Source organism: Hyperoodon ampullatus (assembly GCF_949752795.1).
Source record: "Hyperoodon ampullatus genome assembly, chromosome: 14".
Lineage (NCBI taxonomy): Eukaryota > Metazoa > Chordata > Mammalia > Artiodactyla > Ziphiidae > Hyperoodon > Hyperoodon ampullatus.
Genome location: NC_136927.1, coordinates 45677133 through 45701585, shown reverse-complemented (window position 1 = coordinate 45701585; position 24453 = coordinate 45677133). Strand labels below are relative to the sequence as shown.

At 39.2% G+C, this 24453-nt stretch overlaps 1 protein-coding gene across 1 annotated transcript in view; it reads right to left on the bottom strand.

Moving 5' to 3' along the window:
• Window positions 1-24453, bottom strand: part of LOC307063466 (S-adenosyl-L-methionine-dependent tRNA 4-demethylwyosine synthase TYW1) — a gene marked incomplete at both ends in the record, with an annotated part of 146220 nt that overhangs the window by 49367 nt on the left and 72400 nt on the right. The window contains one exon of the mRNA XM_079719631.1: window positions 18711-18846. Within this exon, the coding sequence (XP_079575757.1) occupies window positions 18711-18846 (136 nt within the window). The remainder of the gene's footprint in view (window positions 1-18710; window positions 18847-24453) is intronic.

Genomic DNA, 24453 nt, shown 5'->3' with positions numbered 1-24453 from the left:
AATACAAAGGAAGACTGCTAAGTATTAGAGGAAGGCAATCCAACATTATCAGTAAATAGTAGAGGAAGATTATATCACAGCATGGAAAAACACTTACGTTGCAAAGGAGACAAAGTTATACATATAGTATGATTACAGCTATGTTACCCAAAACTCAAACTTATGCCTAAACAAGAACTATAAAGATAACAAAAGAGAATATAAGTCATGCATCCCTGAATAAATCTGAAAAATGCAATTTAAAATACAGTGGGCAGCAGAAAGACATCCAGAAAAAAATGACTATAGGAAACACACACCCAATACATTTCAAGAGCCATCATAATCACTAAATAATTAAAAATAATGAAACTACAGTAACACAGGCATCTCCCAGCTAAGAGTAGTAATCTGTTCCTGAAATCTAACAGCATTCATAAAAATGCTAAGTGAAGCATATTTCCCATTATTTTAAATGGGAAAAATTAAAATGTATTACACATCAACTCAAAGCCTCAAAGACTTTCTTAAAATGACACTAAAATAGGGTAAGATGCTCACAAATGTAACAACTATTATGTTAGCCTACCAAATGTATAAAACACTACTTCCTGATTTAACCTCTGAAAACAAACAAGGTTAATGGCAACTGCTCAGTAAAGGCAAGTGGCCTCTCTATGCCGGCACCACCGAGAAGCAAATCTCCCTCAGTTGACATGGTGAGCTTTTCAAATCGTCTATACCTGACTCTGATGATCTACCAATTGTATTTGGAATGCCATGCAAGATTTTTCTTGCGTATCATTTTGCTTTAAATGCTGTATTCAGTTTTGGAAAATAAGTAGAAATTTTGCGCTTGTAAATATCAATTTAAAACACTGTACTGAAAGACTTCTATGCTGTATGTGTTTGGGTATTAAAAACAAAAAGGTGTAAACCAGGGCTTCCCTGGTGGCGCAGTGGTTGAGAGTCCGCCTGCCGATGCAGGGGACATGGGTTCGTGCCCCGGTCCGGGAAGATCCCACATGCCACGGAGCAGCTGGGCCCGTGAGCCATGGCCACTGAGCCTGCGCGTCCAGAGCCTGTGCTCCGCAACAGGAGAGGCCACAACAGTGAGAGGCCCGCATACCGCAAAAAAAAAAAAAAAAAGGTGTAAACCAACAACTGACAGGGAGACGGTCTCGGTAGGGTGTGCCTGTATTTGGAAGAGATGTCTCTTGCTATATCCTTCAGCCAATCTGATAACATGAATCGAAGGTCAAAGGGTAGATAAAACCCTATTAACTTGTGGATAACCAGATCTTTAAAACCATTTCTCATTTTTTGAGCTGCAGTGTGTCAGTATCATTCACTATTATTCTAAGCCACAATCTACTCAGGCCTGACCTTAATACACAGCCAGCTTCATGTAAAAGACACTTTCACAAATAGAAAGAAAGTTTTGATCCTGAAAGTCATCCACCCGAAATGAATACTACTCTGTGTACTTGGCTATTTAGGCCATCAGGATCTAGAAACTTCTACTGGATAAATTATCCACTGCTACATTACTGACTTATATAAAATTATAGCAAATTTTAAAGACAAAATATAAATTGTTCCTCTCTGATATTATCATAGATTTTGTTTATTTTTTAAAAAACCTGGAAAACATGTTAAATGTCACCAATGACTTCACAGTTATACAACGATTATTAATGTTTTTGTGCAATACAAGTCAAAAAAAAGTAATTAGTATATACTTTTCCAGATTCAGTTAAATGACTAATTGAGTGTTTTTAGAACCACAGAATTGTTTAACAGATTTTTTAAAACTCTGTTGGTGTGCTAGGCATTATTAACCTGTGGAGAGCTAGCTCTTTAGGACTACTACTTATTTTTTGAGTAATATAGATCCTTCCCAACTCTGATCCCAGTGTCTCTCCTGACCGTGTGCATGCTCCTTCCCCAGCACTTGTCTCCATGTGCTGAAACTGTCTGTTTATCTGCCTATAGGCAGACCTCAGAGATACCGCAGGCTTAGTTCCAGACCACTGCAATTTTGGTTTCTCAGTGCATATAAAAGTTATGCTTACGCTCTACTTTAGTCTATTAAGTGTGCGTAGCATTATGTCTCAAAAAATGTGCATACCTTAAGAAATACTTTATTGTTAAAAAATGCTGTCATCTGAGTTTTCAGCTAGTTGTAGTAGTAACAAAGATTACTCATCACAGACACCATAACAAATATAATTGTAATGAAAAAGTATGAAATAGTGCCAGAATTACCAAAACGTGACAAAGAAATATGAAGTGAGCAAATGCTGTTGGAAAAATAGTGCCAGTTAAGACTTGCTCGACACACGGTTGCCACAAACCTTCAATCTGTGAAAAACACAATATCTGCGAAGCACAATAAAGCGAAGTGCAGTGAAGTGAGGTATGCCTGTATTTGTCCCCAGGACACTGCAATTCTTCTAGGGCTCAGACCACATCCTAGATATAATTATATCCAGGGCCTAGCACAGGACTTGAAACATAATAAGCTCGAAGTAAGAGGTGGCTGAAATGAATGCAGTAAAAACAGTCTCCAAAGTATTGAGAATCATTCATAACCAAAAATTATTTTCAGAGGCAAATGATCACTACTTAGATTAGAACTAATTTTTTTAACAATTTATAGCACTAACACTATTGAACCCATGTGCCAAGCAATGTACTAAGAGTTTTACTTGAGTTATTTCATTTAACCCCTCAACACAATCTGGTGAGTCATGAACTATCAATACTTTAATCCCGCTTAACTGGTGAGAAAACAAAGGTTACAGAGATCAGTAGTTTTGCCAAGGTCACAAAGCTGGTACGGTGCCATGATGGAGTCACATACCTCCACTACGCTCACTTTCCGAGGACTATAAAGACCCCCATGAGGTTCCAATCAAATACTTTGACTAAACACTAACTACAGAAAAAAATCACTGCCTGAAAGCTTCTAATGGGTGGAAAACAAACAAACAAAAACAACAGGAGATGGAGTATAAAATTTCTTTTTTTTTTGGGCCACGTTGGCACGTGGGATCTTAGTTCCCCAACCAGGGATCGAACCCGTGCCCCGTGCAGTGGAAGTGCCGAGTCCTAACCACTGTACCACCAGGGAAGTCCCAAAAACTCAATGTTTTTTAGTAAACATTGTATCAAATGGTGATCAAATAACATGTTTAAGATGACTAATTACTAGCGTTAACTCTTGGGAAATTATATTATGTGTTGGTTAGAATAGTTAGGAAAAACAAGTATGTGTAATGTTGATGAAATAAGAGCTCAAAATGAAAATGTTTGTACATGGGACAATTAAAATACCCACTCTCTATAACCCACTATGATCTGACATCCATCAAATTTCTGCTCTCTGCTAGGGGCTTTTTAGCTTCTATCCCACCTTCTCTGCTTTACTCAAGTTTCAATAATGTCTGTTACTACTAGAAAGAAGAAGAATATAAAAGTTTTTACAATTCTCTTCCCTAGAAAAAATTATCTTCTTGGGGCAGCACCTTGATGGTTATCCTTTTTGAAAATAAGTAACACTCCGAAAAGGTGCAAAGAGGAAAACAGCCAAAGAGCTCCCTCCACCGCCAGACGCTCAAGTCAAAAAAAATTCAAATGTATAGGTGCATACCGTAATTTATTTAATTGGTTCTCTACTGATGGATAGTTTGCTTCCAATCTTTTGTTATTATAAGTAATGTCACAATGAATAATCTTGTATATATTTTACTTCAGGTGGATGGAAGTATGTCTCAGGGTAAATTACTTGATATGAACTGCTCACTCAAAAGGCACATGCGGGCTTCCCTGGTGGCACAGTGGTTGGGAGTCCGCCTGCCGATGCAGGGAGCGCGGGTTCGTGCCCCGGTTCGGGAGGATCCCACGTGCCGTGGAGCGGCTGGGCCCGTGAGCCATGGCTGCTGGGCCTACGCGTCTGGAGCCTGTGCTCCGCAGTGGGAGGGGCCGCAGCGGTGAGAGGCCCGCGTACCGAAAAAAAAAAAAAAAGGCACATGCACTTTTTATTTTAATAGACAGCATAAAAGTGCCCTTAAGGGACTTCCCTGGTGGCGCAGTGGTTACGAATCCGCCTGCCAATACAGGGGACACGGGTTCGAGCCCTGCTCCGGGGAGATCCCACATGCTGTGGAGCTACAAAGGCCATGCGCCACAACTATTGAGCCTGCGCTCCAGAGCCCACAAGCCACAACTACTGAGCCCGCATGTCACAACTACTGAAGCCCGCGCACCTAGAGCCCATGCTCCGCAACAAGAGAAGCCACCGCAATGAGAAGCCCACGCACCGCAACGAAGAGTAGCCCCCACTCACCACAACTAGAGAAAGCTCGCGTGCAGCAACGAAGGCCCAACGCAGCCAAATAAATAAATAAATAAATGATTTTTTAAGTGAAATTTTTTTTAAATGTGTCCTTCAAAGGTGAGATTGTACCAATTTGTATTCTCACCAGAAATATATGAGAGTACTTTTTTCCTTACTATTATTCTTATTTGTATTTAAAAGCCATTTGCATTTCATGTTCCATTAAGGGTTTTTATCTTTGGCTTATTTTTCTATTGTTTTATTGGTCTTTTTCTTAATGATTGGTAGTAGCATTTTCATTAAATTCAGTACTTTTTAAACTCTCCTAACTTTATTCACTTTATTACCTTTATTTTAAGACTTCATTTAAAAATCTTTTTTTCAGAACTATCCTTATCCCAAAATACACCATTATACAACTGAGAAATATTTAAGAAACAAGACGCTTGACTAGTATTTTTATGAGGTCTACAGGCAAAATCAAGGGATCTTATCCCTCTAACATTAACAGATCATGAAGCAAAATGATGATTCATGAAGATAAGTCTAAGAGGGAAACAGAATTTTTTTCATATGGTGATCATTACAGTTTCCAGTGTTTGGAACTTACATTTTTTTATTTGGAGCTATTGCAAAAAATATATATTTTATATATACATACTTTATACATATATGTAAATAAATATGGAGATGCCACAAAAATATATATGCACACACATGTATACACATATATGTGTATGCATGTGCCTATATATACTTGCTTCAAGTATTACCAATATTTGTTCCATTTTAAAATTCAAGATAAAAAATGATCCACAGATAAATACATATGAAGTAAGGCAACAGGGAAGATTATGTACTGCAGATATTTGTAACAAAATTATTTTCAGAACCTCCCTTCTGCAATGAAGTTCTCCTGCTTAGAGAGAGTTACAGAGTTAAAATAAACCAACAAACAATTTCTGGTCTTGAGAATAAACATTCAAAGCAGAGACCAGGTAAACTCAGAATACCTTAAAATGTACATACTCAAAATAGATATAAATTTAAGTCAGCTGAATAATTTTTATTTAAAAGAATATATATTTTAAAAACTGAGGACATAAAGTCCTCAACATGACATACAGATTATAAATTCTCACTAAACCATCTTGGAAGCTTATAAATAAGTTTTCATTTATTAAGTCTTACTCTGTTTTATAGGTCATTCCAGTAAGCACTTTCCACAATAATTCATTTAATCCTCAAAACAAGCCTATGAGGTAAGTGCTCCTTTATCCCCATCTTACAGATAAAGGAATTGAAGCACAGGGATGCTGCCTAAGATCACAAAGCTCTGAGGGGTGGACCCAGAATTCAAACACAGGCATTGTGGCCCCAGAATGCAGTAGGCCACGTGTGCATTGTCTAGGTAGTAATATCGATGTTGAGAGTCAGGATGGACTCTTGCCAGTGAAGGAGTTCACTATAGCAAGAGCATCTGACTATCCAACTAATAACACCTTCCACACTTTACCACCTTGAACACGTGCTGCAGCAATGGCCCACCGGAGAGCACTCTGCCAGGTGCAAGGTGACCAGGGTTAGAGCCAAGCCTGCATGTGGTGGAGGACATCCCACAGATATTCACCCCACTACACAGAGGAACGTAAAATAAAACCACAAGTCCTGATGGATACCAAGTCATACCCATCAGACTGGCAAAACTTAAAAAAGCATGACAATACATTAAAACTTAAAAACGTTAAAAAGCTGAGTACTTTGAAAAAAATCTAGTTAAATGGAAGATGTATATATCTTAAAACCTGACAATACCACGTATTTGTGAGGACAGAAAACAGAAACTCAAATACACTAGTCTCCAAAGCCACTCTCCTGAGTACTTTGAAAAAATCTAGTTAAATGGAAGATGTGTATATCCTACAATCCAGCAATTTTCACTCCTGGATATGGACCCTAAAGAAACCACTGCATGTGTATACAAAGAAACACTTTCAATAATGTTCACTGCAGAGTTGAAAACTTCAGAAAAACTCAAATGCCCATCCACAGGAGAATGAATAATACATTGTAGAATATTTATAAGATGGAATGCTTATAGAGCAGTTACAGTGTCTCAAAAGCTAAATGTATCAGCATGAGTAAATCCACAAATATAATATTAAACAAATAAACAATAAAAAGGCAGTGGGGGGCAGGGAATGGGGAGTTATTGCTTAATGGATGTGTAGTTTCAGTTTGGGAAGATAAAAAACTCTGGAAACGGACTGTGGTGATGGTTGAACAACAATGTGAACGTTCTTAATACCACTGAACTACACATGTAAAAACAGTTAAAATGGTAAATTTGAGTTTTTCTAATGCTCAAAAAAAGAACAACTTGCAGAATGCTATGATGATACTATTATATACGGTTTTAAAATATGAAAAACAGCTCTGTTGTTTACAAAGTTGTAAATATAGAGTGAAGTATAAAAATAGCATAGAATGATAAACACCAAATACAGGACACAGATTATCTCTGAAATAGAGGGAAGGAAAGGAAATATGAAAGAAAAGAGGTTCATAGGGACTGCAGCTGAATTTATAATGTTTTATTTCTTAAGCTAGATGGTAGTTATATTGGTATTTACCACCTTATTTACTCTATTTTTTACATCTCCAAAATATTTAATCATACCTACAAAATCGGTGTTAGAGGGCATTATACTTTAAAACATAAACATAAGCACCCCATGATGTTTTTAGATGTTTCTATCTAGACCTTATGAGGTCAGCACTGCTATTAACCCCATTTTACAGATGAGAAAACTGAGTCTCTTGACCAATATTAGCCAGGAAGTGGTAGAGACAGGACTCCAACATGAGCAGTCTTATTTAAGAATCCCAAGCTCTTAACTGCTACACAAGACAGACTGTTGGTTAATGATGAAATATACATCAAAAGGAAAGGAGATAAATCTAATTTGCTCATTCACCAAACATTTATCATGTGGCTATTGTGTGTCACACTGTGATAAGAGCTGGGAGAGCAAAAATGACATGACATACACTGTACCTTCTCTCTGGGACTTTTCAGTTTGCAAGAAGAAAGACAATTAACTAAGCAATCACAACCCACCGTGGTAAGCACTATGATGGCGTGTTACAAGATAGCACAAGGCACCGCTGGCACATAAGTGCTGGAAACAGACTGGGGGGGGGGAGGAGGAGGAGGAGAGAGAAAGGGAAAGCCACCAAAGACAAGACCTGCAAATTAAATTGTTAGACCCACAGAATAAGATAGTACCCAGACAATAAGACCAGTGCTGAAGTGTTACATTTACTACTGTGGAAAAATGTCTGTGACACACTGTTAATGGAAAAAAAGGTCAAAATCAACACATATAGCATCTCCTTGGAATGAACTGGCACTGATATAAGTTTCAGTATACAATAAGCTTATCACATCAATGCACAAAGGATGAATTATTCAATAAATGATCCTGGATAACTAAATAAAAGTGAATATGAAATTGTATCCCAGTTGGATTAAAGAGTCAAGTTTTTTAAAATTAGGCCATGAAAGAACAGGAAAATATGCACAAATATTTTTATAACCCAGGAGAGGTGGGTGAGGACTTTTTAAACACATCACCAAAGGGAAAATTCACAAAGAGAAAGATGACTAGATCTTGAAGGAAAAAGCTGGAAGACTTAGAGTACCAGATTTCAAACCTTTAAATTAACCTCGACTTGCTACGTTATACCATATATAAAAATGTATCTGAGGGTGACATCACCAAGAGGGCAACATAGGTTGTTCCTGACTTCACTCCCTCTCAGAAGAACTACTAACAACTATTCAAAAACAAGACACCACTGAGAGAATTCTAGAACACGGGGGTGAGGCTGAAGCACCCCCTGCACCACAGAGACCAAGACAGACTGCGACAGAAGGTAAGAGAAGGGGCTGCACATTGACCACACTGCCCCTCCCCCAGGGTAGTGCAGCAGCACACAGAGGGGTCTCCTAAGTCTCCGGTTCCTCCAATAGGAAAAGAGAACCCAGCGGGGACAGGCAGCACCCTCCCTGCCCCCAGCAAAATGGGTCGCTTTGTGGGAGCCCCTACTCTGATACTGCACCACGGCGACTGCAGGGAATCTTCGGGTGCAAACACTCAGAATCTGACTGTCACAGAGAAGCGGGGAGGGGCCTGCAACAACCAGCACGTGGATCTTGGGAGACTGAGTTCATACCTGCAGTGTCCAGGCAGTGACCCCAACCAGTGGCTCTGCTCACCTGCAGAGCGCCCAGGGCGCGCTCTGACCAGGGAACTTGGCAGGGGGCAGATCTGCCTGATTCGGATCCTCAAACAAGGAGTTTTGCTGCCCTAGAGCCCGGTTTGCCTGTGCCCAAGCGAGGAGCTGAATCACAATCCCACCCACTGTGGATAGTGTCCTCCAGCCTCATCTGACCAGAAGGGCTGCTGACAACACCTGGAAGCTGTGTGGCCCAGAAGGACTCCAGCGGAGAGGTGGGCAGGCAGAGCCGATGGTTTGCAGACCAAAGCCAATGGCCCTGGCTCAGTCAGGAAACCTGGAGTGTGACAACAAAAAGCTTTACCAGTTTTAGAGCTTCTTCTCCTGCTGCACCCAGGCTGGGAATCTAATTCACAGGCCCACTTATTGCTGAATACAGCCTTCAGCCTGTCCAACCAGGGAGTCTGACCAGAGCACAGGGGAAGCTGCACAGCCCATTCAATGGCTCTATGTACAGCGGCACTGAACAGAGATCACAGCCCATGCCTCCCTGATCTGCAGAGCAAAACCGATAGCCTTCCCTGACCAGGAAATTCAGTGCACACTGGCCTGATTCAGGTCCCCAAACAACCAGCTATACGGGACCTGGATCCCATCTGGCTGGCCTGCCAGGGCAGGGAAGCTAATTCACAGCCCCATCTACTACAGAATATAGTACACAGTCAGGACCATTGAGTAAGCCTGATCAGAGAATCCAGGCAACCATGGAGCCCCTCCTCCAGCCTCACTTGTGTGGGGAACCAAGTCAGCAGCCCTATACAAACTACTCAGGCAGTGACACACTGCCCCCATCCCCATTCTCAGAGCTCAAACAAGTGCCTCGCCCAAAACAGACCAGAATAGCAGGCCCCAGCTGCCCAAGGACATTACTAGCAGACACACCCAGAAACCCAAACTGAGCTGCCTAGTGAAGAACTGTCTCTGCCAAAGCAAACCTGTGAAGTCTGGAAGAAGAGCCCAATTACTCAAATGCATAGAAAAATATGTAAGGAATCAAGAATCGTCAAAAATCAGGTAAATATGAAACCACCAAAAGAAACTAATAGCTCCAACAGCTGACTCTAAAGAAATGGAGACTGATGAACTATCACACAAAAAATTCAGAATAATCCTCTTAAGGAAGTTTAGTGAACTACAAGAAAACACAGAGAGACAACTAAACAAAATTAAGGGGCTTCCCTGGTGGCGCAGTGGTTGAGGGTCCGCCTGCCAGTGCAGGGGACACGGGTTCATGCCCCGGTCTGGGAGGATCCCACATGCCGCGGAGCGGCTGGGCCCGTGAGCCATGGCCGCTGAGCCTGCGCGTCCGGAGCCTGTGCTCCGCAACGGGAGAGGCCACGACAGTGAGAGGCCCGTGTACCACAAACAAAACAAAACAAAACAAACAAACAAAACCCAAACAGAAATCCTAGAACTGAAAAATAGAATAACTGAACTAAAGAATTCAATAAAGAGTTTCAAAATTAGACTCACCGCACATTTAAAAAAGAAAACAAAACAAAATAATAAGCAACCTGGAGGACAGAACATTGGAAACTGTCAAAGGAACAAAAAGGGGAAAAAAATGAAAAACTGAAGGAAGCCTACAGGAATTATGGGATACCACGAAAATAAACAATATTCGCATTATGGGAATTCCAGAAAGACAAGAGAAAGATAGAGGGACAGAAAGTATATTTAAAGCAATAATGGCTGAAAACTTCCTAACCTCGGGAGAGAAATGGACATCCAGATCCATGAGGCCCAAAGGGCCCAAACAGGTTGAACTGAACAGGATCACACCCAGACACATTATAATTAAATTGTCGAAAGTCAAAGAAAGAATTTTAAGAGTGGTGAGAGAAAAAAGAAAACTCACAAGGGAACTCACATGAAACAATCAGTGAATTTTGCAATAGAAACTTTTCAGGCCAGGAGAGAATGAGCTGTCATATTCAAAATACTGAAAGAAAATAACTGTCAACCAAGAATTCTATACCCCGTAAGGCTGTCCTTCAGACACAGAAAGAGAGAGAAAGATTTTCCCAAACAAACAAAACCTGGGGGAGTTTATCACCACCAGACCCGCCTTACAAGAAATGCTAAAGGGAGAGTTCTCTGAGTGGAAGTAAAAGAATGCTAATTAACATCATAAAAACATAAAAAGATGGATGTGGCAAGCATTTCACAGTATATGTAACTCAAACAATCAGGCTACAGGCCTTAAACTGATACAGTAATATATGTCAATTATTTCTCAATAAAATTGAAAAAAAAAATTTTTCCTTAAAAAAAAAGAAAAAGGTTATCCCCAAGACAAGACCTTGTCCTTCAGACCCTCAGGAGAATTGCCCCAAACCACATACTCCTTCCTTTGGGCTGTACTTTGGTCTAGCTAGGCCTCCCCAGGTCAGAGAATCCCCTCAAGAAGGACCAGCTCCCAGCCTACCTAGTCCTCATCTACCTATGGGCAAAAGCATGAACAAGAGTTTTGAATTAACTCTTTGCTCCCTCTTACCAAAACTGTATCCCCTGAGAGCTTTGTCCAGAAATACGCCCCAAACTTCTATCAGAATGCAAAAACGGACAAGGGGAAGCTTAAAGCTCTCTCCACCCAATATTTGGTAAGTGTCAGCCACTCATATTAGCAATCAATCCCCCTGTTGTTGGACACTTATGCGGATGGTAATACTCTGGTGCTGCTGGCCCCAGGATCCTTGGCACAATTCCAATGGTTCCTCTATTCCTTCCACACACTTTTATAATTAAGCCCTTACTAAATAAACCCTCCTCAAATTACCCTAAAAAAATTAATTTGAGATGATTCATAGTCCCAAATGTGAAAGAAAAATAAAACTTTTACAAAAAAAAATAAGAAAATATCTTCATGACCTTGGGGTAGACAAAGATTTCATAAACAGGACATGAAAAGTACTAACCATAAAACTTCAACAAATTAATAAATTGGGCTTTGTTAAAATTAAGAACTTCTGTTTATCAAAATATATCATTAAGAGTAAAAAGGCAAAGACAGACTAGAAGGTATCTTGAAAACATGTATCTGACAAAACTCTTGTATCCAGAATATATTTTAGAACATCTACAAGTCAATAAAAAATCAACAATAATCCAAATAAATACGGAACAAAAGAATTGAACACATAATTCACATAAAAAGGATAGCCAAATGGCCAATCAGCATCTGTAAAAGTATTCAAATTGAAAGGTATTCACTGGGGAAACGCAACCTAAAACTACAGTGAAATATCACTAAACAACAATGAAGATGGCTAAATTTTAAAGTGGGGGGGAGGTCAGAGAATGTAGAACAACTGGCCTTCTCACACACCACTGGTAGAAATATAAATTGGTACAATTACTTTGGAAAACTGGTAGTATCTACTAAAGTGGGATGTACACTTACCCTGTAATCTAACAATTCCGCTCTACATATTTACCCAACAAAAATGCAGGTATATTTATATATCTACAAGAATGTCCATAAAAATTATTCATAATAGTGAAAAACATAAAACAATTCAAATGTCCACCAATGGTAGAAACACTGAATAGTTTGTTGTATAGTCATATACTATACAGCACTAAAAATGAATGAATTGTTCCATATAACATCATGGAGAAATCTCAAACAGGTTATTGAGCAAAAAAAAAAAAAAAAATCAGACACAAAGGAATACATAATAAATGGTTCTATTTGTATAAAGTTCAAAAATAGTCAAATCAAAAATAAATGTAAGGGGCTTCCCTGGTGGCGCAGTGGTTGAGAGTCCGTCTGCCAATGCAGCAGACACGGGTTCGTGCCCCGGTCCGGGAAGATCCCACATGCCGCGGAGCGGCTGGGCCCGTGGGCCATGGCCGCTGAGCCTGCGCATCCGGAGCCTGTGCTCCGCAACGGGAGAGGCCACAACAGTGAGAGGCCCGCGTACCGCAAAAAAAATAATAAATAAAATAAATAAATAAATGTAAAAGTTCAAGAATGGGCAAAATAATGTATGGTGACAGAATTTGACAGAGTTGTTCATGATATTTTAAATTAAAAGTACAATTGTAAAAATATGTAATGATCTCATTTTATAAGTAAAATACACACACACTTATATACACATAAATTAAACTCTGGAAGAAAAACAGCACTGTAGTAATAGTGTTTTTACCTTTGAATTCTGGTGGCGTATAAGTCATCTTATTTTCTTCATTATGGGAATATTTATTTTCTAATCTGTTTTTAGCAGATATGGTTATCTAATGTTTAACCTCATAAAAGGAAATGTCTTTAATTTCTTCTTTAAACAATATTATTGCTCTGGGTTCAAAAGGTTAATATTCATTACATTAATATCTTTTGTTCACTCTCCCCACTTCCATCCTTCCATTCGACCCACTACACAATGGTTTCTATGCAAAACACTGTATTCTACTTCTTTTTGACACAGTCATTAGAGGCCAACTGGTAAACCAAGTTTCTTTTTCATCACCCCTTAACCTTCCCTCAATATCTTCATGAAAACTCATTGTTTCTTTGAATTGTACGTAATAAACAATACTTGCTTCGGATTGTACCAACACCATTATCAAATTCTTCCCAGAGTCACTCTCTATATACGCTCTTCATCTTGAAAGCTTGAAAAGTTGTCTTCCCTAAGCTTCCTTCTTTGGCCCTCTTTAGACACTTCTTGGATAATTCCATCCACTTTCTTGCCTTCACCTGCAATCTACTGCTACAGAGATGACTTCTAAATCTACATATTCACACTCCAACATTCCTCTGAGTCCCCAAGTCATGTAAGCAATGATCTACTAGACATCACTTAATGTCTCAACATGAACCTAAGATGCACCACGTTCATCTTTCCTTAATAAGCTTAGGCAGAAGTCAGATCTGGAGAAAACCTATTTACTAGGGAATTTCCTGGGGCTGGGGGAAGCCAAACAGTTTGTAGGCACTGGCTTTGGAAAACACCATGGGAGAGATCAAGGTCAGCAGTCTTGGTCTGATTTCAAAAGTGGCTAAAACCAGAATATCCTTTTAGCCAACCAGAGGAGGGTGAAATGGCATTAAACCCAAGATGGGTGGAATCAACACCCTGGAAGATCCATGCCTACAGAGAGGGTACACACAGGTTAGATAAAGGTAAAGGGCAAGATAAAGCCTAAGAAAAGAAAATAAGAAGAAACAAATATCCAGACCACAGCCAGATGGACTAAGGCTCAAGAGAAGACTTTGGCATCGATAAGGGAGGTGGAAATAAACCAAATAGATCAATAACCAGGGGAACTAGTCAGAATGATGGAGGGGTGATTAGCTTATCCTAAAAGGGAGGGAGGGAAGAAGATAGGCTATTTCATTGACTCTAAGATATTCTAGATTGTAAGACACACAATTATTTTATGTACCATCATTTTATGTCTCTCCTTTATGAAAGTAACCATGCTAGCAATTAAATATGACATGCCATCTCTGGCTATCTGACTTTAGAAATGTTAGAAAGTAACAAAATGTGCATGCTGCAACTGGAGAGCAGCAGAGGCACAAGGCCCCCTCTCAGGTGTGCTCAGGACAGGAACCTGATTTACACTCAGGCCTCCACGATATGAAGAAGCAGGCTGGAAAACACTCTTGCGAGACCCTGATACTGGCCAACAAGCAGGAAACTGAGTGAGGAGGGAAAAACCCAGTCTTCTCTCCCATGTGTCTGCTTTACCACTCACACACAACACTTCACTTCTGACACCTCTGGTCACCAAATGTGCGAGGGATTTTCCCTCACCAAGCAATTCTCTGCAACACCAGCTGGTGTCCTACAAATTAATTCTGAGACTACAGCCTACTTGAGAGGCCAGTCCCAAGTCTAGGTTATCACCTGTGCTTCTGGCTGATGGGCTCTGAATCAGAGGTTCCCATAACCCCCTCCTCTGGTTTGATTAATTTACTACAGCAGCTCACAGAACTCAGGGAAACACTGACTTAGGTTAACCAGTTTATTAAAGGGTACAGATGAACAACCAGAGGAAGAGACACATAACGCGAGGTCTTGGGAGGGTTCTGAGCACAGGCACTTCTGTCCCCATGGAGTTGGGGGCGCGTCAACCTCCTGATATGTGGATGTGTTCAACAACCTGGAAGCTCCCCAAACCCCTTAGTGGGATTTTTATGGAGGCTTCCTCTCGCAGGCACAATCAATTATTAAGTTCACTTCCAGCCCATCTCCCCGAAGGGGTATGTGTGTGTGGGCTGGGGGGGGTCAGGGGGGTGCTGAAAATTCCAAGGTGCCTTATTAGAATAAAAGATGCTCCTAACGCTCTTATCACTTAGAAAGTTACAAGGGCTTTAGGAACTCTGTGCCAGGAACTGGGGACAGAGACCAATATATATATTATCTCACACTGTTACTGATGAAAAACTATGCTGTCTTTAACCTGAAGGTCATAGAGAAACTTTAATAGCATGCAAAAATGCTCATGACCCGGTGTTAACAACAAAAAGCAACATATAAAATTGAATCATATACGCAAAACAAATCACTCTCTCCCTCTCAAAGGATTAACTAGAAGTACTACTTCAAAACGTCAGTAGTAGCTGCCTCAAGGTCCTGGAATTATAGGTAGCTTCTTCCTTTGTTTCTTTATATTTCTCTTTACTTCCCCCCAAATTTCTATATTCAATGTGTAATTTTTATAATCAGAGATAAGGTCAAATATTAAATATTTGTTTTTTAAAAACTGCCAGTTGCGGGTCACATGGATACTTTGGTTTATTTAAATATTAGATACAGAGCAATCTCATTAATGTATAATAAGCCCTTCTTCACAGTGAGACAACATTCCTCCGATAACATCAGGTCAATGCAATGCTCACATCCATAGAACTAAGTTCATTTTGGATACCCAAAAAATATGTAATGCGGGAAATTATTTTTGTCTTTCAAACATGAGGTTTCAAGAATATCAGTATTATTGCTCAAATGTGGAAAAGGATTAATTACTTCCATTTTCTGCTGGATCTTCAACTTGGCATAATAATGTGCCAGCAGAAACACATCTGGTCACACTGCTGATAAAAGTCTACTGCCAGGGCTTCCCTGGTGGTGCAGTGGTGAAGAATCCACCTGCCACTGCAGGGGACACAGGTTCGAGCCCTGGTCCAGGAAGATCCCACATCAGTGGAGTAACTAAGCCTGTGCGCCACAACTACTGAGCGGGTGCTCTGGAGCCTGCAAGCCACAACTACTGAGCCCACGTGCCACAACTACTGAAGCCCACACGCCTAGAGCCCATGCTCCAAAACAAGAGAAGCCACCTCAATGAGAAGCCCGTGCACTGCCAACAAAGAGTAGCCCCTGCTCGCAGCAACTAGAGAAAACCCATGTACAGCAGTGAAGACCCAACACAGCCAAAAATTAAGTAAATGAATAAATAAATAAATTTATTTTTTAAAAAAGTCTACTGCCAAAGGTAGGCAGTGCTGTCTTGCACAAGATGGATTTCTTTTTTTTTAAAAAAAAAAGGACTGCTTGACAAGTAGCTGCCATGTCCAGAAATTGAAGCTAACACGCTGTGTTATCTTGATGGAATTGCTTTTTAGCCCCACATACTGAAATACCAATCTATTTCTCCCCTCATATTTGAAAAGGAACATTTAGACAAAGGATAAAAATCTTGAAATGTAACCTTTATACTTGCCAAGAGTAATAAAACAAAATATGCTACCTTCTTCTACTTTGGGTGGTACTAGATCATACGTAGGCTGAAAAGCTTGGGAAAAATCGGATTTCTTTGTTTATAAAGTTTAAGAAATTCTTTCTCTTCAAATGTCTTTTCTTGCTCAGGTATACTAAAAAGTCAAACAAGTAACAGAAGATAACAGTATGGATGTTCTAATTGAAACATCTCAAATATCACTTTTATTTCAAAGTTTTCATTGAAAAACTCAAATGATTATCAGATGATAGTGATCATATATTTGACCCTAGCTAATAAGTATAGTCACAACATAAATGTCTTATTTTTCAGTATTAAACAGCAGTAAAGTCGACCTTTCTTGATAGTATCTAATGTACCAATAATATCAGACATTCAAAAGGAAATAACATAGCTTGAGTTAATTTAAAGAAAACTTTTTATTTTGACAGCAGCTTCCTGCTGCAGATCTTTCTTAAATGACAGTATAAACAATACAAGAATGAGAAACATAAACTAATTGCTACAAAATGCTTAGAGAGCAATTGCCCTAATCTGAGAGCAGCGAGTTTAAACAGCCCGAGGAAACTTTTTCAACTAGAGTTACGTGGACACAATTATGATATTATATGTAAGAAGCTCATGGGTTAGAAAATATTGTAGAACTTTAAGTTAGTGCATTACTATCAATGAGTCAATCCAGAGTACTTACAACTGAACTGGACATCCAAAGGCTTACTTGTAACTTCAAGATACGAATTCATTTTGTGGAAAATTTTGGCCAAAAGGCAAAAAGGAGCCTATTGAGCCATTCTGCTAATGCCTATTTCTCATCTTCCACACTCCGACTCAGGATATGGTCTAGATAACAATCTCTTATGTGTTTGAGACTGCCAGCCCCTGCTGTTTACTTCCATCTAAATCCGTTCTGATTTTTATGCTAAGTATCTCCTGTCTCAGCAATAAGCAATGAGGATACAGCTGAAGGTGAAGTCCAGAGACGAAGAAAATTTAGGAACCAAAAAGCATCTGACTTGCTAGCTTTATAAATAATCCAAGACAGATCAGAAACCAATGCCTATTTTGAATGTCTTAAATAATGTCAGTGTTAATCACCAAAAAAGGCACTGATTTAACTTCTCAAGCATAAAAGCGGGGGGCGGGGGAGGTGCGAGGCGGTTCTGTCAGCTGAAAAGTCAAGAAAATGGGTAGAGTACATCTCACTACTACAGAGCTCTGGGTGAGTCTCCACTCATTCATTCTTTTAACAAACACTTATCAAACACCATTAACTATGTCGTGTTAGAATTCAGACATGAGTAAGGAATCCAGTTGGGGAGAGAGAAGCTAGGATAAAACAGAGGAAATGAAGTGTATTTACAGATATAAAACTTGGGAAGGCAGACAGGGGCAGCTATTTGCAACTGAAAAAGGCTTCACAGTAGAGGTAATAATGAAGCTGAGACTTGAAGGTTGCACAGAATTTCTACAAGTCGAAGAAATGGAAAGAAAGGACAGTCTAGGTTCTGAGGAGGTAACCAAAGACTCGGGACAAGTGCTGGGCACACCTGCAGAAATAGCAAGACAAGCAGGGATGTGTAGCATTCCTGGGGAACATGGTGAAGGATGAGTCTGGAAACGTTCACTGCAGCCAGACGGCGACGGGGTGGGAATGCCACAGTAAGTGCTGGGCAAAGGAGAGAAAGGCAGGTTTTCTGGGACAGTGACTTCCATATATTTGGCTGCACATCAAAAATCACCCAAGATGTTTAGAATGCAGATTCTCAAATCCCCCTAGGAATAGGAAACTGTAATTTTTTAAGCTCCTGTAGTGACTGTCAGTATCAGTTAGATTTGGGTAAACCAAGAGGAACTGCAGGGTAGAAGCAAAGAGAACAGAAAAGGGGAAATGGCTACAAGAGAAGAAGAGGTAGAACTAACAGAAAATACCGACTATTGACATAGGGGCCAATGGACAAGAAGAACCAGAAGGTACCTTAGGTCTAAAAGAATAGGAAGACTTAAGAAGGGGCAACTGTTTGCAGGAAAAGACACTGGGGTCGGACATTCTGGGGTTGAGTTCCTTATTGGGTAGGAAATTTTGTTCTAGAAATTCAGGAAAATTAACTTCATATTTAAACATATACCATTCGCTGACACCTCTTCTAGGATTGCTATGTACTGCGCTTACCCGTGTTTTATTAATTAGCTTTGGGAGTGTGCATCTCTCTCCTGAAACACATGAAGGACATATAATATATATAAGGCAGAGTGCTAGAAACTTAAGAGGAACTCAATAAATATTTACTGAATAATAAAAGTGGAAGTCTAGAAAAAAGTTGAAGATTTTAGTCTTTTTTTTTTTTTTAAGAAAAAAAAATCTTTTTTTTTAAGATGTCATGATTCTTACCTTTGCAGCCAAGGCTTTTAAACTGTCGAGGAATCTTTGCCAGAAATCCTTGAAGAGCGGGCGGTCAATTTTCTTCAGGCTCTCTTTGGTGCTGGCGTCCACACTGACGTATAGCTGGGTAACTGGTTTGAGGTTCCTTGGTAGTTTAAAATTAAAAAAAAAAAAATAGAAGAAGAAAATTATGCCTAAGTCGGGCTTTTCATGATGTTAAATTTACAATCTGTAATAGATGTGATGATTAAACATTTCACTGGGGTCTAGAGGGTTCTGCTTCTCCCAGAAGATTGAAGCCATGATTTTAATGTGACAGAATGGGATGTCAGTTGTTTATTTTTTTAAATGACTGGACACCATCCCTAATAAAGTGAAAACATTTGATTACTTAAATTAGTCTCTCTTCAAACACTACATTTTAGTGGAAAATAAAACAAGATCAGGCTTTAGGTCTGGCACCATCAGCTCAGCACAATTACAAGGGGTTCTCAGACCAAAGTTTCTTCATAAACTCTGCCACTTAAGACTTCTACAGGGGTCTGTGCTGACGGGCCACCTCCCATCATCAATTTGCTGATGGATGTTTTCTAAGGAACAAGAACAAGGCTTCTGTGAAGGGCATAGAGCCACACCAATGCCTCACCTATGCCTCTGAGAGCAGGAGTGGGTTTAAAGTCCAGCCCTGTGTGGGCAAACAATGACCCATTCAGGGAGCCATAAGCAATGCAGAGTTAGAAAAAGAGCAGCCAAGCACTTACAAAAGAGCACAACCCAGAAGAAAAATGTATGTTGTAGATTCTTATCTTTCTTTGCCTTCTTAATCCGCATCCATGAGTACCACTCATTCTCCACTTCGCTCAAATTCACTGACTCATTTCACAATGTCATCATCTACCAGATTTCTTGCCAGTTATGTTTTAAGCTCAGATTGTACTTTTTCCAGAGCCTTTCTGTTCTCCCTTCAAATAGGTCTCATAATTCACTCTCTTCAATGAATTTCGAAGTAGAAAGAAATTCCCCCTTAATAATCCTCTGACCAAATTCTCCCATTATTAATTTGCTATAACTATTCCCTAATTTGTATTTACCCCTAGAATGTTATTTATACATTTTTTGTTTCAAAGTCTAGGCACTTTTAAAAACTGCCACATAATTCACATGCCATAAAATTCACCATCAAAGTGGTTTATGTGCTTTTTATATCTATCAGTATTGGTCTTACCAATCTTTGAGTGGAAGACCTTGAAGGACAGGAGCTCTATTTTTCTTTTTATCCAGCCATACAGGTAGACACTTAAAGCTACTTTTTAGTGGATATCGTTGACTTCAGCTGACAGAACTTTTAAGGAAATGTAGGCCAAACAAATGCTTGTAATCATCTGGCTTAGTGACATATGGTAAAATCAGAAGGGCCTAAACCCAAAGTTGTTAAAAGTGGAGAAGCTCTGACCAAAGTTAGGAAAGAATGATTGAAACACTGGCAGACTCTCATTGCTTTAATCCCTCTCCAATACTGATATAACGGAATCCTTAAAAGTTCAATAATGTGTCACTGCTGAGCAAAGGACATCAATTATCGGAAATACAAAACAACAGCATACTGTAATGGCAGCATTTTGTCTCACCAACCCTTTTGCTGGGGGTCTTTTTAATAACAGACAAGCTACTTTAACTGGATTTTATGTTTTACAAAAATAAAAAGGATTGTCTTAATGAATACAGCTGGCTATCATCGTCTGATACTCATAGGACTTTGTCATAAAGCTGCCTGATGCAAAATGGGAACTGGCCTGACCTTTTCACTACACCTCCATAACTACTTCAAGAGTATGAACAGTAAATTCCAAAGGCCATAGCTGTCTTACAAACCACCATTTTGCAAAAAGAAAAAAAAGAAATAGTAGTCCTGGACATTGACACTAGCAATAAGGAATTTTTGACATTACTAAATGTCTGAGGTGCTATAATCAGGAATTTTATAGCTCTTTGGCCAGGGGTCAGAGGAAGAATGGAGAAGAGGAAAACCCCAAGGAACTGTAGAGCTCATTCCTAAGGGGCTCAAAAGGAGTAAAAGGACACTGGAGAGATTTTCTGAGCCTCAGGGATCTTATGTCTGCCCGCTATTGGTCTCTGTTCCCCGTGGCAGGTGATGAGGCTCCAAGCACAGTCATTTGTCTGTCTCCATTCTATTCAGAGATAGGATCATTTTAGTTATATCCTTAAAACCATCATAATAATTCCTGTGTCTCAGAATCTCACACTGCTGTTGAGAACAATTAAAAAGGACTATACAATAAAAGGGATATATAACTCTGAGCCCAATGCCCAGTGAAAATACCCTATGAATCTTGATATGATTTTTGTGATGACCCTTCATCCTAATTTTAAATCCCTGAGTTATGAATGATCATATATAGAAAACCATTGCAATTGAACATAAAACTCCCTCTCCCTTCTTCCCTTTCTGTAGAGATTAGGCCTCATTCTACCCAGAATGATCAATAATCATATCAAGATCCTACCCAGAATGAAACCTCCTCATCTCTACAGAAAGGAAAAAAAGGGAGAGAGATTTATGTTTGTAAGAAATCTAGAGGCTTCAGTAGTAACTCTGATGCTCCTATTGGACAAAAAAATAACCAAAGTGACCCAAATATCCAATACTTATATGTGAAATCTATCCAAAAAAGGGACAGTTTCTATTAGCTGTTTCCTTCCCTGTGTTATGGGCCACAGTCTCTTGTTTCTGTGTCTAGTTCATGTTTTTTTTTAACAAAAGCTGGACATTTTAAATAATATTATTTGGCAATTCTAAATCAGATACCTCCCAACCCAGGGGTGTGTTTTTTTTTTTCTTTTCTGTCTGCTTGCTGTTTTTGTTGTTACTGAACTAATTTGGTAAATTCTGTATTCTTGGTTGTGTTTAACCACTAAAATCCCTGTTTGATTAGCTTAGTGGTCAGGTAAGGATTAGACAGAGATATCCTTAAATGACTTCAATCAATAAGTCTCCTAGCCTTTGCTGAGGGGCTCTACGTGTGTATATTAGGGCACGCCTTCAATGTCCAGGCAGGCATTTGACAACTGTGCCTTAGCTTTCACTGTCTACCTGCTCAAGACATCAATATATCAAGTGGAGGTGGGCATATAGGGCCTTTTCAAGTCTTCCCTGGCATACCCACAGCACTGCCCGTGTACACGTTCTTCTAGATTTCCAGGAACATGCTGGAGCTTCTCAAAGTCCCCTACAAACATCTCATTCCCTGGCTTTTCCTTTTAAGTATTTGGTTAGCTTCCTGTTTGCCCCAACGGTTACTGCTGCCTCAGGCAGCTGTGAAGTTAAACAATTGCTGATAATTGTTTATGAGAAACACCGGAGAGAAAGGCTTTCAGTGCTGGACAAACTGAGTCACTTCTAACAAACACAACCCCCGTGAGTGAGAGTTTCCAGGGAACTGCCACACATACCATATAATGACAGTTCTCCAGGAATGGGACTTTGAAAGAGTTCCAACTCTGTTTTGTCCCTTCCCCTGGTTGCCAGGCTACTGGTTTTTACGACGACTGTAGGCTACTAGTTTGCAGAGCTGGAGAAGTTGGAATGGAATAAGGACATGTTAACACATCACAAAGCTTACTGTTCATATTGCAGTTCAGCTAATTTTCTGAGGAACAGTGGGTTTCCACCACAGCCTACTTTAACCCATTTCTAAGCTAAGTTTCTATCCTGAGCCTTAAAAGACAAATCTTTTTTTAATTTAACTTAGTTGTTTTTTGCCTCCTTTTTACTGTACAGAGCCTGGATCCAAAGAAAAAGGGTCATCCCCGTACCCACACATACCCCTCAACAAAAGCCTTCAGTTTCTACTTTAGCCACTGGCTTCTCAGAATCCAAAAATCAAATATTCTAGTGTACTGCTGCAAGAAGTCTTGGGAGAAAAAAAGACCATTGCAGTATTCAAAATATTTTTGTATTGTTAATGCATATCATAGAAACACTCTTTTTTTTTTTTGGCCGCGCCATGCAGCTTGCAGGATTTTAGCTTCCCCGAACCAGGGACTGAACCCAGGCCCCCAGCAGTGGAAGCATGGAGTCCTCACCATTGGACCACCAGGAAATTCCCTAGAAATATTTTTTTGACATGAGAATAAAAAGACTATTTACCGGGGGCAAAAAAACGTTCCTCAGATTGTTGCATACCTCTGGTTAAGAATTTGATTCTGACAATTTTTGCTGGTATTCTCAGCGTTTTTATAGAAGAGTAGGTTTTGAAGGTCTGTACTCTGCTACTCCTAATAACCAACAAACAAGTTTTGTTTTCATTTCCATCACAATTCATCACAATATTTCCTATGTCCATTGTGATTTCTTCTTTGACCCATAAGCAAATGAAAAGTGCATTGCTTAAATTATAAACATATTGGAATATTCTAGTTATCTTTTTGTACTGATTTATAGTTTAATTGCATTGTGTTCACATATCATGATCTAAATGATTGCAATACTTTCTTGTAATTTGCTATAATGCCCAGCATGTGGACATTTGGTAATTTTTCTGAGAGCAAGTTCTGTGCTCTTAAAAGGAATTTATATTCCAAAGTTTCTCAATTCAATACTCTATCTCTGTAATACATGCTAAATTTGTTAATTTAGTTGTTCAAATCTTCACTACTATTCCTGATTTTGATTTGCCTGTTTTATCAGTTTGAGAGAAATGTGTTAAAAACTTACTATTTCTCCTTATAGTTCTGTCAATTTTGAGATTATGTTACTGATTGTTGAAAATTTTTGAATTATTATATTGTTTTATGTTCCTGGTAGGTTTAATATTTTATTATTAAGAAATGTTCCATCTTATCTCAAGTAATGGTTCTTGCCTTAAAGTATTCTTGACCAATATTACTTAGTCTACCTTTCCAAGGTGCTTTTCAGGTATTATCTCATACACTAACAATGCCACTATAAGGTAGTCATTATTATTGCAATCATTTTACAGATGAGGAAACTGGGCACTGAGAAGTTATCTTCCCAGGGTCAGAAAGACAGCAAGAGATACAGTCAAGATTCAAACCCAGGTCTCTTCTAGACAGAGCACAAGCTCTTCATCACTTCACTGTGCTGCCTGTCTCTTTTATTTTCACCCATCCAGAAAAGCATAGTTTTGAAAAGTGTCCCATCAATTCACAGACACAAAAGAAGACTATATTTTAAACTTAATACAAACAAAACAGGCTGGGAGAAAAAAAAAACTTCTATTGAAAGGATCAGGTAGTATTTATAATCAATTTTCATTTCATTTTAACTGTTACCTATAGCCACTTTGAGCTGATACATACAAGAAAACTTTATTTTTATTAAAATTCATGCATTTCTTGATACACTTACTAAGTAATACGTGAAGAGATGTCCAATTTATAGAGGTTCTCTAAAACATATAGTGAATATCTTAGCAAAAACTAGAGAAAACAAAACATAAAGCAAACAAAATAACAGAAATACAAGTGGAAGAAGTAAGAAAACAAACGAAGTTCACACATAGTTTCAATGAAGGTGCTCAAAAGTAAACGTACACCAGGACAAATTCTGTGGTGGTGGAGGAGGTGTAGGAAGTTAAATGTTAATCGTGTCATAGTTAAAAATGGAACACAGCTCTGTCTTCTTATGATAAGCCTGCTAGCAGGGAGAAAGCTTTGAATTAACTGTACTTATCACAAAAGAAAAAATTTAAGATTTTAAATGTAAACTTAA